Here is an 18,814-nt window from a genome sequence, read left to right as displayed (position 1 = left end):
CATGACAATAATTTACATTTGCTATAATAATTCTAATAAAAGCAACCTATGTGTTCTAAGCAGCCTCTGGACCTGTGCAGTCGAGCTCTCATCGTAACAGAGGAGATGATTTTACATGAGAGCAAGCATCACTCCCTCAAGGTTAGTCCAACCTGTTTCTGTTAGATGCCATTTTATAAAAAGAAAAAAAATTCCTCAAGAAAGTACTAATAATATAAAGTGTAATAATAATAATAATACTAAATAGAATTCACCCACTACCTCTTTTTTTAATATATATTATCTTATTTTACGTGCACAGAATATTTATTATTCTCCTGATTGCTCTCTCATTTCATTATCTTTTGCAGGTTACCGTGTTCGTCTACACAGACTTGATGTTGGTCACGAGAGAAGACGAGCCCGGCAAGTGTAACGTCCTCCAGAGCCCTTTGTACCTTCGACACCTGCGACTACAGGATGGTACGTCTGAATGTGTTTAAGTGCATGCTGGGAAATATGACGGTGGACATCTAGTTGGAAATTACAGTTTCCATATAATGAGTGAATAACAAAATTCAGAAAAAGGTTCCATATCTCTCTAAATGAGACAATCAAAAAGTGGACATGAAAGGCACTTGTATCAAGTCAAGTCAAGTTTATTCATATAGCCCTAAATCAGAAGCAGTCGCAAAGGGCTTTACATGTACAAAAAAAAAAAAAAAAAGACAATTATTCTCAAAGCATCCCCTGATTGGTTCAGATTGTTCCGATGTCTCTGACCAAGTCTCCACTAGCGTCCATGAGAACATCAAAACAAAGTCTTCATTTGTTTAAGTGTTTTTGAGACATGTTGAATGGCAAAAGCAAACATCACATTTAGGAATAAAACCTCCTTTGACCTGGGATATTTAGGGAGCAACATCCCCGCTGAGTTCCTGCTGCTTTGTCTTTCCATTCCAGTCCCCAGTAAACAGTCATCTCCTGTGCCAGTGCACTTCGTAGTGCACCTCATGTCATGACTCACTCTAAATATTTGGCTTGAGTATAGACACACAGGGTGGTCAGTAATGTATTTGTGGCCCCCCACCTCAAGCAGCACATTGTTTCACATGAATAATATTGAACACCATTGTGTTATTTTGTTCTCTATTGTTTTGACTCGTCACAAGTCCTGATTATGAGTGTCACACTGTCCAAAATCTTTGGTGCATGATTTTCTATTGGACTAAGTAGAGGCAAAGAGGTGTGGAGACCTTGTTTGAAAATCTTGCATAAAAAACAGGAAACTACTTCTTGATGAAGAAAAAACATTAAATACAATTATTTAAAATAAATAGCATTTTTTTTTTTGTTCAAATGAATAACATGTGCTTGTTGAAAATGAAATATTATTGTGTTCATTGCAAGCCAAATATTACTTTTGTTGGTTTAAACTCATTTAATAAATAAACTTGAGATAAAATGTAATTCAATAACTAATGTAAAATAATAAAATAGTTAACATGATTTGTTGATTGCAGATAAAAAAAAATCTAAATAATTGCAAGAATGGCATATAATAATGACAATAAAATAATAATGAAACTAAAATGAAATGGAATGAAAAAGAATAAAATGACATCCAGTTTAAGTTAACTCAAATAGAAGTCAATAGAATTGTTGGGTAGAGTTTATTTTTCTTGCTACAAGCAATGTGGTGCACTAGAGACAAAATATCCCCAAATAAATTATGTCACTTCTGTCACTTGTCCCCTAATCTGAGGTCATCAGGGGACACTTTCAGGATTGCTTGTGCATTGTTTTTGTGTGCGTGTGTGCATGTGTGTGTTGTCATAAGCGGACACAGTTACAGACACACATCTCCGCCCTGCTGCCTGCCTGTCTGTTTTTATTGTGTTTTTTTTTTTTTTGCTTCAGCAGCGTCAGTCAGGAAAGAGGCGCCAGTGGGGGACTGTGTTTGTTTCAACGTTTTGTTTATGACGTGTGTGTGTGTGTTAATGCCGTGTTTGTGTGTACAAAAAAAAAATCCAGCCAAGTTCAATACATCAGCTGTGCAGTGTTTCTGCCTACATGATACTTACATGTTAAAGAGCGTGGGAAACAACAAGGGTCAGGCACAACCTGCAGGCAACAATGATCAGCTGTCCATGAACTTTTCTTTTGACAGTGTTGCCATGACAATAAATCCCCAGCCAATTGTGCATCTAATTATAATTGTTGGTGTATCTCATATTTTGCCCCCCTTATGAAGCCAAATTAGCCAACCAAACTATGAGGGACAAATCTGTAAAGCAGCTGGTAAAAATATCCAATAGTGACCTCTGCTGGCTGTTGTCGTCACTGCCTATTTATTTGCATAGTACGGATGAATGGGTGTACCTGTTGTTTGGCTGAATTAACTTATGGACGGGCCTCCTGTATTTATTTCAGAAAATGAGCTATTTTTTCTTTTTCATCTTCTCGATATAGAGGCTGGGATCTAATTTTTATTCAATGACAGGGAATGCCAGTTGTTGCTTAATGTAATTGATTTATTAATGGGGAAGCTTTCATATTTTTCTGATGAATATTTGTGTGATGGTAGAGCTTTCTTTTCTTCTTTATTCAATCATATAGTCACTGAGGAGAGGGGAATTTACTCAAATTCAGAGACTACCAATTTATTTCAATTGATTTATTTGTGAGGAGACTTTTATAATTTTCTTGACAAGTGCTTGTGTAAAGGTAATGCTACCTTTTGTTCTTTATTTCTTTATAGAGGCTGTTGGTCTGTATTTACACATCAGCAGTGAGTCTCAGATGCTTACTTCATTTATTTCAGTGGAGGTCTTGTATAATAGTGGTGTGACCTTTTCTTGTTCATTCCTCGTGCCGGCCGGGGTTGTTCTTTTTGGTAAGTGCAGTTAGTAGGTGGTGTTTATTTGAATTAATTTATTTGAGGTCTCATCTTTTTTTTTTCTTATTTAAGGCCCGGGAATTTACTGAAGGGTAGTCACTTATTTGAATGATTTTACTGGAGCTGAGGGCGTCATTTTTTTCATACCACTGTTCTGCTTGTCGAAAAACATGACAAACTGCAGCTAGTTGGCTTTTCTTTCTGAGTCGCAAAGTGAAGTTTCTATATTAGATGAGGCATTTCTACAACACAGCCAGCAATTAATTGAGGTTAAAGCGTCTTTTAGAATGTAATCCTCGATTCGAAGGAAAATACAGAATGGCGGTAATTAAAGTGATGTTTTTTCTCATACAGATTATGCCGAAGAACTACGATTCTACCTTATTCACATGACCGAGGTAAGACTCTCATTTCCCAGTGTGTGTGTGTGTGTGTGTGTGTGCGTGTGTATGAGTGTGTGTGCATGCATGTCTGTGACTCTGACTCTAGAGTTGGCAGTTAATCACATTATAGCTGAGACACGCAGATTAGCAGAGAGCTCTAATGAAAATGCTTTTTCCTCTTGCGCCACCGTCAATTTCAAAACATGTGCACTGCGTGTCAAAAAGAAGTCAAATAGGGTACGTCGAGAATATGCAAGTAGTTGTTGTAGTCATCGTTTGAAAGAAAAAAAAACTGGCATTGTCATTAGCTGCAAGTAACTCATTGAATGCTTTTTTGTGCGGATTTATTTTCCAAGATTATGCAAATGGATCTTTTTTGTACGGAAAAGTGTTTTATTGCAGTATAACTCCCTTCAACATTTACTGCTGCAGACGTACACAGCACAAAATTCTGCACAGCCTCATTAGCAGCTTATAAATGTTTTAAAGACCCCCCCCTCCATTTTGGGGATTCCAGACAGAACAAGAGGAGTCTTGCTATCTGTCGCACTGGATGGAAAAAGAGGAAGGAAGTGGCTACATAGCTTTCACTCCATCCAATTAGGAAAGAATATATAAATAGAAAAGTCTTACGTAGGACCGCATGGGAGAGCAGGAGAGTTGGAGCAGCCCAGTGGCACAATTTCATTAGACATGTTCATGTAACATTCTGGAACTGGAATGTTGCCTCCGGAATGCCCCCCCTCCCAGACGCTAGCATGACTGGAAATAATGATATATTTTTGAAACAAGCAGAAACTTCGAAGAAAAGAGGCATCAGGACCAACGCAAGTGCGAATTGAACACTAATGCGAGTGATGCTAAAGCATAAAGTGACAACCTGTCAATTAAAAATGGGAATATCTCACATTGATATCTGTCTGACATCCTAGGTTAAAAACACAACAAATTTTATTTGGTGCCATAAGGTACTGCAATAATAATAAAAAAATAATGTGAAGGAGAACCATGTTTTTAGGCAAGAAAAATGTCATACGTTTTTTGTAGTGTTTATTCAAGGCAACGTGAGTATTAGAAAAGAAGGTCATAATTGTTTAAAAATGTTTTTAATCATATTAAATTTTTCACATTTGGTTGCAAATAAATAATTGATGTTTAAAATATGCTTCACAGTTGCGGTAAGGTGTTTATTTATTCAAGCGGTACAGACGACTTGATGAATTGAGAGGCATGTTGTCAATTAGAGTGGAGGAAATACACTAACCTACTTTCATGGTACCCTCCAGGAATATAATTATTAGAAAGTAATGGAAAATGTTTGCTAGGATACGAAATGGGTTTCTATGGCCGCACAGTTCTATTTACAAGCCGGAGTACCACACAAATGGCTTTGAAGCTGGTCAAATTGTCAGATTGTGCTTTAAAATGCTCTGCGAGATCTGAGCTTTGCAGTCACTATTCATAATATATTTATGATACATGTACTTGAAACTGTTGTTATGGAAGATTGTTCTAATTTTAAAAGACTGCCATACGGCGTGCTTTTAAAGTGTTTTCAAACCATGATAGATCTTTTTTTTAATCTACCATTTATTTAACCAGATTGTACCCATTGAGATTAAAAGACAGAGCTGGTCAAGATTGGCAGCAGCAAAAGTACAGTTACAAACCTTTTTCCGAAATTGCTGAATAAAAACTCCTTTAGAGGATCATTCGCAAGGCATTCAAGGATTTGTTGCCAAATTTGATATATAACTGTTGTTTTTCAAAATACCTTTTTCCCCTTTCAATATGCAAGGACAGTAGGATAGTGCCTTTATCCTAACTGTGGTTTGAGAAGGACCTCTTTTATCCTTTGTAGTGTTTGTTAATCTCCGAGCGATGACAGAATCTTTACAAGAGGCGCTGACAGATGGTGTGTGAAGCAAACCCGCGTGAGGCAAATATGTCTAGAGATAGAACGAGACAGGGTCCTTAAATAGACAGCCTGTTGAGCCATTTGGCTCATATGGCGGGGACAAAGATGAAAGTTTAAAGCGCTCGAGTTGCTGTGACCCTTCACCTTAGAAGGTGTTTGTAATGTAATTGCTCACTTGTTAATTCGATTGCCTGCAGAAGTCGCACACGCAAAAACACAACCATACACATGAGTAAAGATTTAGCTCTTTGATTTCAGCAAAGCTTGTGCTTAATGCACTCCAAATAGATGAGGGGTGTCCAAACTACAGCTCGGGGCCATTTGCGGCCCACAGTCTGTTCTTAGTGGCTTGCTGCATGGACTAAACCTGGTGATCCTGAAAGGGGGATCCTTTCATCTGTGGTCTCTTCTCAAGGTTTCTCATTTTCCTCTGGCAGGAGTTTTTTGAGTTTTTCTTTGTCCTTTTGGGAGCTTAAGATCAGGGGGTGCTTTGAGAATAATTTTTGTCTATGTGAAGCCCTTTGAGACTGCTTGTGATTTAGGGCTATACAAATAAACTTGACTTGACTTGACTAAAAATAAATCATTGAGACTGTTGTTTGCCTGCAATGTACAGGCTGGCAAAGAAGACAATAAGTTTCTTCTCAACCCCTAGCTCCTTTTTTAAATCAAACAATCAATACAAAATGATAAAAATAAATTCAAACAATATGTTTTGCATTTCTTTACCGAAACCAATAATTTGGTTTTAGTGTCATTAATGTTATTTGAAGAATGTCAAAGTGGGCGTAAGAAGAAAAGGTTTGACATACCGTAATTTTCGGACTATAAGTCGCGTTTTTTTTCATAGTTTGGGTGGGGGGGGGGGGGGGGGGGGCGCGACTTATACTCAGGACCGACTTATATACATATATATGTTTTTTTTTTCACTTTTTTGGGCATTTTATGGCTGGTGCGACTTATACTCCGGTGCGACTTATAGTCCGAAAATTACGGTAAATATTGAATTTTGGGCATCTTGTGTTTGATGGTGTGAAAGTGAATGTTTGTGTTTCTCTTTGTGCTCTTTAACCGACTGGCTTGAAATTGACACATCGTTTTTACAATAAGTGTCTCACTACAAAAACGTGTTACCTGGCCAATAAAACAGAACGGGAACAGGAGCGATCCCCTCCTGAATTTGTTCTGTTCACCTTCATTTTTCTTTTATGTGCTATGCAGGAGGTCACCTTATTTTAGCAACCGCTCAAAACGGAACAGATCTAACCCAGATTTGCATGCGAAAGAAAAATGTGTGTGCATCTACGGGAAGACATTGGGGTGGTCTCTGGAAAGTCAAGTGTGTGTAAGTGTGTCAGTGACGCAAGAGGAGAGGAAGCAGAGATAGGGGCCGTGTCTGTAAATCACGGTGAAAACGGTGAGATAAGGCGTCTGTCGCATTTGCGAGCAGCGTCCAAAGTGGGAGGGTCATCACCGACTTGTTAGAGCAAGTGGTCATGGGAAACTTGGCTGACCGCACCGTGCCCAAGAAGTGGCTGACCAGGGAGGGCAGTTCTCTCGAGCAACACCTGCTGTCTGACACTGCAGATGTAAGTGGAATTCATGGAGATATAAGGATGTTTGGATCAAGTGTGTATTAGATAGATGTGTTGTATGCCTAACCCCCTGTGGCTAGCATGGTTATATAAAAGTTAATAAAAATGAACTAAATAACAACTCACATTTTTTTCGTCAATGGAATAAAATAAAATCTGCTTTAAAAAATATAGATAATGAACTAAAACTGCATTTTACATTTTACAACACAGTGAAAAATGTCCTTCATTTTCATGGAATTATTTTCATACATCAGCCTTCGGGGTTTATTTTAAATGTATTTATTTTAATATTATTGTACGTATGGCTGTAGAGAAGAAAGAAGGTCGAACAGTCATTCCGGAATTGCCGTTTACTATATTAGCAACTTAACACTAATGGAAAACCTAACTTAAATGAAGAATTTTGGAAAAAATATAAACAAATTAAAACTAACACACCAACAAACTTGCTTTAAAAACTTAAAAAAAATACCTCACAACATAACTAAATAAAAACTCATTATAATGAAATATTCTATTATATAGCTGTTGGACATTTTAGTAGGAAATCATCCAGCGAGTTAATTCATGTACTTTGTGAATGAATAGTCCTTGTCTGAGAAAAATAGGTCACTTCCTCATTTTGCCCTGATGCAAGTAGACAGTAGTGACAAAAATTGAAAATTCCTCAAGTAAAGATGAATACATAAATAAAATATGGTCTCCTTGGCACACTCTTTACTAGGTTTTGAGACTCTCCCTTCTTAAGTAATACTACTAACTGAGAAAATAGCAACTTTCAAAATGTGATTAGAAAATTAAATAACCAACCAACCAACAGCACATACACGTACTGTCCCTCGCTACAGTAAATGGAACATTTATTTGAGGGATGCTTTGCTACATCCAGCACACGCTTTCTGGCATCTGTGCTGGAGACAACGATGGAAGTTTTAAGGAATGTATGTGGCCTTTATTACTTAACAAATGGTATTTTTGAACAATGTAAAAAAAAAAAACGTCAGTGAATAAGAAAAAGGGTTCATTCTCACTGGCACAATCATGTGAACTGAATGAATGGTTATGATACTAAGTAGCGTTAAAAAATAATATCATTGATCAGATGCAACAACTGAAATAGCAGAATCCCAGCGGGGCCAATCATGTGCTAATCAGCCCCGATGACGTCTATAGGAAGGGCCCAGGGCCAAACATTCCAGTGTACATGCTTCATTTTTAGGCCAACCACAAAACAGCCATGAAATCGAAAGGCCGACAAACAAACTCAAAATAGATGAAAGAGTGTGGGAAAGACATGGAGGCAAATTACATTCTGTGCTCTGCTATGGAAATTGTTTGGGGGAACTGCTTTGTTTTTCTCCATCAGCTGCTCATTGAAGTTATTTGGGATTTTACGCTCAAACCTTTATCCGCTATTTTTCTCAAATCAGTATGAAACTTGCTTTAATGTGGAACTATCATGCTTGAAATCTTGAAACAAATTGGTTGAAAAGAATAACCCAAACTGTAGAATGATGACATTGATCATCTTAAAAGGTTTTAAATTGGATCTCCACTACCTGAGCTCTCGTGTGTCGCTAATACAGAATCAATAGAGGTAGAAGCTTCTTCGTCCTTGTGTCATGTCGGGGTAGGCAGTTACGATTAATGAACATGAATCCCTGGACAAGATCGAATCATATGTGCTGTGATCGTGTACAGTGGTTGGTCAATTTTCTGATTTGGTATCAGATGTTTCCTGCCTAGGCGAACGTGATAGTATTAAAAATTGATCCAGGCTGAGGTTTTCAACAAGATGAATCAAAAAGACCAAACTTGGCCATTTCTGATCCAGAAAGAGCTGAATTCCTAGCTCTTGCTACAACGTAAAACAATTTTAAGTGATGGTTAGCTCAAGCCAATTTGAAAACTGATTTGTGTAGAGATGATCCCATAAATTACTTTTGACTTTTGATCTCTCCTTCTTCATCCATCTTGTGTTCCTCCAAAATCGATAGAGCCATCGATAGAACCAAGAACATTTATCTTTAAAAAAATGAATAAACGATGGGCTCAAAATTGTAAAATATCAAGATACGTACTAAGTGACGTGACTTCATGGCTTGAACATCATTCACCTCAAAACCAATTGCTATCTTTCTTTCGCAATAGAGAAAATGATAAGTACGTGATCCTGACTGAAGCGCAAGACAACATCTGGTGATATTATTAAGAGGTTCAAGAGGCCACTAGCTGCTTTACCATCATTAGCTCGTGTTAATATGACACTTAAGTAGAATCCCCTTAAACCCGTTGAGTGGCATACTTCCAAGACACATTAAATATCGTGCTGCGTCTCTCTGCAAGCAGCCAAAGAGCGTATTACATTTTTGTTTATATGCTGTGGTATGCCAAGTGGTCTTTGCTGTGTGACTATGAGGCAATGGGATGGTGGTGCGCTGTAACTAAACCAATTGTGACGGAGCGACAAGTCATCATGCTGTGACTAATGGGCAATGACGCCTCTTCGTGTGACCATGTGTTGTTTTTTCGCCAAGCATTTGCAGTGTTTTTTTTTTTTTTTCCATTTGAGATTTTCTCTGAAGACACATTGAGGAAGAATGCAAACATGCAGCGTTTGTCTATCGCGGCCAGTGATTTGCAGAATTTCCGCCAGCTCCTTTAATTTTCTGTCGGCCTCTTGCGTGTTCTTCCTGGTTGATTTTAATCTTATCTCATCGTTAATTTTGAAGACCTTGTTGACAGTGTATTTTTATGGTTATTACCTTGAGAGAAGATTGCTGCCACGAGTTCCAAATCATTATTTTGGAATAAATCCCCTTAGGTCTTGGGTATTTTGGTGGTGCCGGTAAGGACCACCCAGGCTTCTGCTTAGTGGGGTCCTCGGCTGGGCAGTGTGTGGTCCTGTGTCCTCGTCATGCCTGCACAGCAACTCCAGCCTTCTTTGAACATATTTTGTGTATGCGGGATGGTGTCAGTTCACTAGCATGTACCAATAGACACATACCAAGTAGAGTGTTTGGTGTGAGGTCACGCCCTAATTACAATACACGACTCTTGTCCCTATCCTACCCTATCCGATCCGGTCCTACCCTGCCCTGCCCTGCCCTATCCTGTCATGGCCTGTCCTGTCATGGTGTTTTGTTTCACTGCAATTTTTTAATAAATAGCCATCGTATTACAAATAACCAGAGTGGTAGAATATGAAACTCCACTGTTGCACAGAAAAATTGTTCTGGCATAAAACTGTATATAGATCCTCATTCTGCATGGCCCAGCAGCAGAACAAAACAGGTTTAAAAACAAACAAAACCTTTGTTCAGTTATCTTTTTAACAAGATTTCCACAGTGCATGCCATTCAAATGATTTGTATGCTTTTAATTTACCATAGCTAACACATTTCCAAAGCTCTTAAGTTGTTTAAAATTAGCAGACAAACCTTCATGGCACAGTAGATGGTTATTGCTTGGAGGACATAGCCTGGACTTAGCAAAGATCTATGAATGTCCTTTAATGTTGTTGCTGGTGCATTTGCAGCCTCTCAAACGTCTTTCTTCTCATTTATTTTTTTATTAATTTGGGAAGAGTCTGCTGATTTCATGCCCGGATTTTGTCACACTCTGACAATATCTCCCGATTTAAAGATGTTCTTCAAGCAAAAAAAAAGAAGGCAAGCCCATTTCAGACAACTAAAAATTAGGTTGAAAACAGTTTTGACTTGCAGTGTATCGGTTTCTGGCTCCGGCTCGGCCTGTTTACCACCAAGACTGAAATTGGTATCGATCGACTCCTCCGGCCGTTGTCAAGAAAGCAAACAAGGGCATTTAACGAGCGTTTCCTGAAGGCACACAACTGACATAATATCAAACACCGTACAGCTGTCTTATTTGTGACCTAAATGTTTATAGGAGAGCAAAAGCATTCTAATCAGCGCTGAGTCATGCTAGGTGAGCGCCAGTGACATGCTGAAAACTCATCCGCCAGATGGCTCGGGAGAAGGCCCTCAAACAGGCAGGACTTTCATCAATCTGATTATGCTGCCTTTATTTTTAGAACCTCGATGGCAGCTACCAGCGACCATTCATTGGATTTTGACCCATTAGCTTCTCATGCGGAGCTCTCGGACTGGTGCTGGGGTTACAAACAAGGAGCTGGGCACTGAACTACAGCCACCATTCGAATTCAATCAATCTATTGCTGTGATTAACAATATATAGCAACTGGTGCATGTGCATCAAATACTTGCTCCTGAGAACTGTTTTTTAAATTTATTTATTATAATTAGCGATCTCCCTGCAAAGCCCTTCTCTCGTAGTTATAATCTCATTTGATGACATCATAACGTATCAGATCAAGGTTTTATTAGCAACCTGACATCCAAGAAGTGATGAATCTACCATACAGTGCATGTGCTTGCGTGGGTGATCCGCATTTACCAGCCTCCTGTGTGCCATGACAGTCTTAAACTGGCTCTCAATGATGGATTTCATAGAACATTGACACTGATCTCTCTGTCTGCTTTGCCGACGCCGCTAATTCATCACGTTGCTATAATATCATAAATGCTTTGCTTTCTGTTGTCTGTTTTAACACGTTTGACCTCCACAATAGATCCTTTTGTTTTCACGCAGTCATATTCTTTTTGTGGATTTTGCCCGCTGTGTGTTCCACTTTGTGAATAACCTCTTAGATGAGACATTGAGGATGATTGAAAAAGACAGGGAGCAACCAGGCAGGCCGGGATGATTCCCATGTTGTCGGGGGAACATGAAAATAAAGCAAAGGCATTGTGATTTTCTACTAAGCGGGGCAGTGAGCGTGGAGATATAACCCTGAAGTTGATCTCAGGAGGGCTTGCACAAATTGGAACAACAAAGATCCGTGCTATTCATATCCCAAATTATATCCAAAAATGTCAAGACTCTAATGTTTTTGCCAGAAGCGGAACACTGAGGGGACATGTGCACAAATAAACAACAACTTTTAAACGGTGTCTTCTTCTGTTTGACATTATTCCCGTTAAGGCCCGTACTTAAAGAGAGATTGAGCTGCCTGCAAGGCATTTTCAATGCGCTGCAAACCGAAGCTAAATGGCACTTTTGGTAGCATGGTCGAAGCAAAATAAAGCCATGACATCATTACAGATTTCATTTTAAGCCAATACATGTTTCATGATGTCAACCACAAAAGAAGTGAACCCCTTGTGGATGAAAAGCTCTCAGACCACCAGCTCCCCTGTCTTGACCACTGATTGTCGAATACGTAGATTCATGCATTTTCCCAGCAGAGCTTTATTGATTTGTTGGTCCCACATATCAAATTCTGTTTCAAGTGCGCTTCGGCCATGATCTAATTTCACTAATGCTTGCACATTTTGCCAAAGATTCTACCCAAGCGGCTGTGTCATAAAAAGTGAGCCCAAATGGGAATACGATGGGATATGAAATAAGCAATATTTGCATTGCAGTTAGCGAGTCAAACCTGCACCTCAACATTCTTAACTGGCACATGAAAAGATAAACAAAAGCTCATGTCTGTACTTATTCTCATGTCGTTGACGCTGCTTGTTTTTCAATAATGAGAAGCCCCCAGAAAGCCAAAGTAAAAGCAAACTACGCCCAGAATGAATGACGGATGGCCAAATTGAAGTCTCACGTGACGTTATGCATGATGGCAGTTGGAATTGTAAAACTTCCGGGGTATTGTTTTGCTGAGAATTAACAAAAAAAAATGAAGTTGCTTCTTTATTAATGTAAAATATTTGCACTCCGGTGTGAATACAGAATTACCTAATTTTTTTGTTCCAGTCCTTAATCTTACCCCACCAACTCACTTTGATAGCAGCTATAAAATACAGTCAGTCAATTTTGACTTAAATGCTGAGACAGATTGAATTCCCAAGATTGGTTATTTCAAAGTCGCGTGCCATCTTATTCCTCCGCCCGTCTTGTTGCTCACCTCTCGCCATCGTCTCTCTCTCTTTGTCCCTCCACCCTCAGAAGTGCGACTGCCTGCTCAGCCTGGAAGCGTACTCGTCCGAGCAGAAGCATCGCGTGTGCCAGTGCCTCAAGGACAACATCGACAAGCAGCTCCAGCTTCAGAGGAGGGAGCCCGCCGTTCAACATTTTGACCAGGTATGGACACTCTTGGCTGAACCCTCATTGGCACGTCCAATGAGTGGTCTCCCCCCTCATTTCGGGCCTAAATATCTGAACATCTGCATGTGCATATATTTGCATGCACACGCTCATGTTATCTTAATGAGTGACGCGGCCTGCGTTCATCTTCTTTTTTTGCTTCTTTCCTGTCTTTTTCTTTTCTCGGATTTGACCCGAGCTGTGGTGTTTCCTCTTTAGGCCAAAGGTCCGCAATCGGTAGACTGCAGTCCAAATCCGCTCCCGTACAATCCCATTATTATTAGATGGTTTGCACCGATGTTTGCGGTCTAACCTGAGGTAGTTAATATATGCAAGCAGAAAATACACCAACCAATCACATGCATTATAATTCCTCAGCAAATCATATGCAAAGCAGCTTTGTGAGTGGAGTAATTGGGTGTGTGTGAGGCAGGTACAGTAAGTGGTGAAAAAAAGAAGAAAGTGGAAATGTGATGTTGGCTTCATAGAAAACAGTGAAGGGTTGGACTAGAGGAACATCTTGACATTCTGTCTTATTTCCAAACTATTTTGGATGTATTGAATGAATAGAGGTTAAATTTGTCAGGGCTTAGTCATCATTTGTGACTTAAATCAGCATTTTTTTTCCTTTTTTTTTAAAGCCACTGACTTTTATCCAGAAGTATAACTTGGGCAATGGTCTACTTGGAATCACAATTCATTCTCCCGCTGAAAATGTGCAGTATGTATTCCAGAGGCTCCGAACATGACCCCTGAAAACGCACTTAGTAGTGCCATGTGGAAAGTTAGAAAAATAATTGCCCTTGACAACAGATGAAATTTGGTACCTATCATAACATTATGCATGAAAAAATATTGTGTAAAAGTATTAGGTAGTGAAACATACTGTGCATTTTATGGCTCTACTTGAAAGGATTGACCAGAACTAGACCTCTATGACTTTTAATCGAGGATTTCTGCTCTCGGTAGATGAAAAGCTACTTGTCATTTAATTCTTCCTTTGTACTACAAAGTATAGTGCTTTGCGCTTCCATCTCTTCTTGAAGTCATATCAAATTCATCTTTGGCTAAATTAGCTGAAACTGCATCAGCTGATGGCGGCTTTGTACAAACAATATCTGACATCATCGGGCAAAAATGTGAGCACAAGCCACTGTCTCGAGATTCTCTTTGGTTTAGTTTACTTGGTAAAACGCAGAACAGTTTCACTTACTGATAATCAAATTGCGTGACATTCCCAGTGCTCACGCCTCCTTTCACCACAAATGATTTTCATCAGTTGATACAATGGGGGCACTTATCACAGAGGTGGTTAACGCCAAACATGAATCGCTTCACATTATTAACACATGAAAGAGAGGAGCATGCACCTCTGGTCTGCTTTTTCACTGAACACTGTAACCTTATTCCCGTGAGGTGCAAATAGCTCTGAACTCCTATAAAATAGCATACTGCTCAGAAAAGCCCTCATGAATAAATGTTTCTATTATTATTAGTAGTATTATTATTGTTATCATTATTATTATTATGTATACGAGTATTATTTATCTTGGTAGAGTGGTGGATGTAGAAACAGGCGCTACTTACTTTTCCTGCCAGGGCGAGTCCAGTTTGGCATTTGGTAGACGAGCTAATGGGGCTCAGAGGCTGTTCATGTTCTTTTCCCCAGAAAGGGACTCATTTAGGTCCAACAGGCTGGGAAGCACTAACACAAACAGCGCACAAAGTGTGTGCTTGGCAGCCAGGCAAACATGTTAAGCTGTGTAAATCGATCATATATTGACAGGCGGCCTATTGCGCTGTTTTTCAACCTTAATTGTGCAGAGGCGGCCGGTTTATATCTCCCAACAAAATAAAATGTCACAAAAAGTATGACTACTGAACACAAATAATCTCTCAGTCGACTTTATCAATCTAAAATCTAGTCTTGTTTGATTCAACACAACATTGACATACTCGCAGGAAGCCATGAGTGAACAAATAATTACTTATAATTATATTATAATTAATAATTATTTTCCAACAAATTAAGTGAAATTAGATTGGTACCTTTGTACCCCTAAAATTGTCTTGTAGCACACTACGACGCCATGGCAGGAAACACTGGCCTTAAAATAAGTATTGTCGTATGTAAACAGTCGACAATGTCCATTGATTTGCTCATTCAATTTCCGTTAACTTCACCTTTGCTTCCTCTGCTAAACATACATCCGTTTGGATGCGCCAGCTCACAGCGTAGACGACATGCATCCTTCTTCACACACTTTAGCCATCTGCTCTCCGATATTAGAAGTGTTTCACTCCTTTTAACTTTGTTTGTATCGCACGTTATTGGCCGAGCACGTCGGTGTGAAAATAACATTCACCAAATGATGCTTTGAGGGGAAAAAAAAAAACAGCATTAGTGTTTGTAAGTCTGGTGCATCTACAGAAATGTTAATTGATGTACACTGTCCTTGTCACATAAACAAAACCAAAATGCACAACAAAATGTATACACAATATTATGTGTTTATAAGAATAAATATTTTATTGATCATATGCCCGTTCTCATATACAATCATTCATTTTGATTATTCTCTCCTCTTTTTTCCTGAAACAACTCATTTGATCTAAATGTGTAGTGTCCCCAGGGCGAGGAACTGTTTGCTTAATCATATTGAACAGCTCTGCAAATTAGTTCACTTTTGATTGCTTTTGTACTCACTACCTTAGGGGCAAATTGTTTAATGTTCTGTCAACTTTAGCACTATGCAATTCACATGCACTATCAGAGGGAGAAAGCCTCCACTCCATGGGGTCATCTGCCGTTGGTTTTTGTTGTAAAATTCTACCTACTTGCCAGAAATGTGTGGATTCTTTTGAATGCCCTGTGTAACTCTAGTACAAAGTGAAATCTAACAGTAATAGGGGTGGAAGTCTTTTACTGTTTTTGTAGAACGGGCATATTTAAAAACGTGTGTTTGCGCCGGTGTGGGTGTGAACAGAGCAGACTTGATTCCTGATTAGTCAAAACACCACCTCTTATTCCTTTTAAATTCAGAGCAGGTGGGACTCACTGGAGTGCAAAATAGGTTTATAATGAACTGCAAGACTATCTCCACTCATGAATGAGGAAGGTTGGTCGCTGTGACACTTGGAGACCGCCTTCCACTCATTCTGTTAATTTCTATTTTGCAAGGTGGTTGTTGTCATCAATAACTGGCGTGAGGAGCCTTTGCATTACTAATATATGAAACTTAAATCTGTATTGAGTAATGCTTGAGAGAGGATTTCCACGGATGTAACTTAACACTTCTTATCTTGACGGCTCTGAAGTGTCTCTGTGCATACTATATATAACCGGATAAGAGGAGTTTTTTATTTTTATTTTGAATATTTATATGATTACTATTCTGGAAATGAACCAAAATCCTATTTACATCATTCCGATTAATTTATTTTTGTTGAGGTGTGCTTCTGCTGCTGCTCACTACAGGCGTCCTCTATTTGGCTTTGTGCCGCTATTTATTAGATAGAAACATAAATAATAATTAAACCCCTAGAAACATCTGTTCTACTCAATAAATATGTAATTTGCATGCCTCTTAGTGTCTTTTGCCTCCCTCCTGCAGACAGACATTCCTGCTCATTGTCTTTAATTAGACATGGGTGAATTGCATTTGGCTTAGCTTCACTCGTCTTTCCCCCTCTGCATGCTATTTTTGGGGATGCAAGGTTTAGATTTACATTTTTGCTGAGGAGCGGCTGCTGCTGCTGCAAAAAAAAAAATGCTTTCATGTTAATACTTGAATGCACATTTCTTTGCAACTATATTAACACTCTGCATGATTACATGGAGTGACGAGATGTTCCATCTCTTTTGTAATATATATTAATTGAGAAATGGTAAACACCACCCCAAAAAAAATGTTTTGGTGGGTAGTTTGATTTTATTTTGATTTTACTTTATAATGGTTATCTTGAGGTTCCACTTTTGTGACGGATATAAATGTTAAAATGCTACTTCAAAAAATGTGCTTTTCATTTTATGTAGGTCTTTCCATTGGTTTAACTGAGAATAGATCATTTGTGTTTAAGATTTTTATCAGAGTAAAAACAGGTTTAAAATCCCAAACTGGTCAAATCTTGTCCTACTACATACTATTGAGTTTGACTTCATAAGTTGGCCATTACAAAAAAAAAGACCAAAGCATTTGTTCACTGAAGCAGCAGTGCAGAACTTTTCTCATTTTGCATTCAATCCATCAGAGTTGTTTATATACTGGCGTGGCCACTTTTGTTTTATGGCGCTCATTAAGAAGACAAATGTCCGAGAAAGCAGTCCGCTCTTCTCCCCAGAGTCCTCACACCGCGATAATGTTTATGCAGTGGGGATACAAGATGAGATGAAAACTGCTTAAGTACTATAAAAAGGCAAAATCTGTATAAAAAATACAAACATAAAAGTACTAAAATATTACATAAAAACAAAACGTATGTTTTAGATAAAAATATGATGAGCAATGAATAAAAACTTATACATACCGTAATCTTCGGACTATAAGTTGCACCGGAGTATAAGTCGCACCAGGCATAAAATGCCCAAAAAAGTGAAAAAAAACATATATATGTATATAAGTCGCTACTGAGTATAAGTCGCCCCCCCCCCACCCAACTATGAAAAAAAACGCGACTTATAGTCCGAAAATTACGGTATATTAGATTTATATTATATATATTATACATATATTAGATAACTAATTTCATGAAAACAATAATGCAAAACTATTTGGCATGAAATTATTCATATATGTGTCACCTGCGCCACAACTTAGACATGCTTTTAGGTAGTCTAAAATTTAGTCTACTTTTTGTCACCATTTTTGCAAAATGTGCCATGACACGCAGCAGCCGCATCACCTATGAAATCCACAAACATGCTATACTAGACTTGCCCAGACACCAAAATGATGATGCACCCAGGGGCTGCCTACCAAAACAGGGCCCAAAGGAAGAAGCAGTTTGTGCGGCATGATTAAATGCTTCAATCCAATTCATTCTGCCGCACCAGTGACTCCTGGCAGATCTGCTAAATAAGCTAATAGCAGTAATTAAAAATCAAAACAGGAATACAAATCATCTGAATACAAATCATCTGAAATTAGCTCAAGGTTTATATGTAACCCATTGTTATGAATTCAGCTTGTATGTGAGACCAAACTCAACGTGTTTCTGTCCTAGCAAAAACATGTCAGCGGTTACATACACTGGAAGTTTCTTTAGTAATTGACAAAATTATCCCTCAATGTTTTGTCTCTTGTTCACCTCCTATTGCTTGGAGCGCATACAGTATCTCCTCAGACATCTTCTCCCTGCTCGTTTGGCCCACTTAGTCTCTCGTCCTGTTTAGCTTTTCCTAAATATGCTCGTGCACACACACACGCACGCACACAGAAAACCCAGTGCAGAAATGTTATGTTACCCAGCAGTGGATTAATTCCCCCGACCGTCTTTAAACATTAATGGCCTCCCTTCGGTGGGCTGGCGTTTAACTTTATTTTAGCCCGACTTTAAGTGTGTTGTGTAACAGAGCCGAGTGGGTTCGGAGCAGGGACGTCTGGGCTCGACCCCGAGAGGGCGTTACTGAGCACAAGATCGGTCCACTTTCAATTCTAATTACATGCATTCTTCACCCTGGAAAAACATGAAGCCGTGCAAACATGCTGTTGAGCTGGAATAATTGAATTTGTGCTAGTTCAGTAGAACGTAACATTTAAATACAAATACGTTGCGTAAGAAGGTCAGCATTTCATACCAGACTTCAGCAAATCTTGTGAGACTTCAACTTTTGGTTGTTTTTAGGAAAGGAGGCTGCCAGGGATAGTATGGATAAAAACCGTGATGGTAACCATAGAAC

The 18,814-nt window shown here is 38.8% G+C and overlaps 1 protein-coding gene across 6 annotated transcripts in view; it reads left to right on the top strand.

Moving 5' to 3' along the window:
• Window positions 1-18,814, top strand: part of rgs3a (regulator of G protein signaling 3a) — an 83,175-nt gene that overhangs the window by 25,742 nt on the left and 38,619 nt on the right. For 5 of the 6 annotated variants that reach the window (XM_061293321.1, XM_061293320.1, XM_061293319.1 and 2 more), the window contains 4 exons: window positions 64-141; window positions 351-462; window positions 3,233-3,276; window positions 12,778-12,912. In XM_061293321.1, coding sequence (XP_061149305.1) covers window positions 64-141; window positions 351-462; window positions 3,233-3,276; window positions 12,778-12,912 — 369 coding nt within the window. Of the gene's footprint in view, window positions 1-63; window positions 142-350; window positions 463-3,232; window positions 3,277-6,612; window positions 6,769-12,777; window positions 12,913-18,814 lie in introns of those variants that run through there. The other variant, XM_061293325.1, reaches the window with a different exon arrangement.

This window comes from Syngnathus typhle, linkage group LG12 (genome assembly GCF_033458585.1).
Source record: "Syngnathus typhle isolate RoL2023-S1 ecotype Sweden linkage group LG12, RoL_Styp_1.0, whole genome shotgun sequence".
Taxonomy (NCBI): Eukaryota; Metazoa; Chordata; class Actinopteri; order Syngnathiformes; family Syngnathidae; genus Syngnathus; species Syngnathus typhle.
The sequence above is the reverse complement of the archived record's forward strand: the minus strand, read 5'-3'. Positions and strand labels throughout refer to the sequence as shown.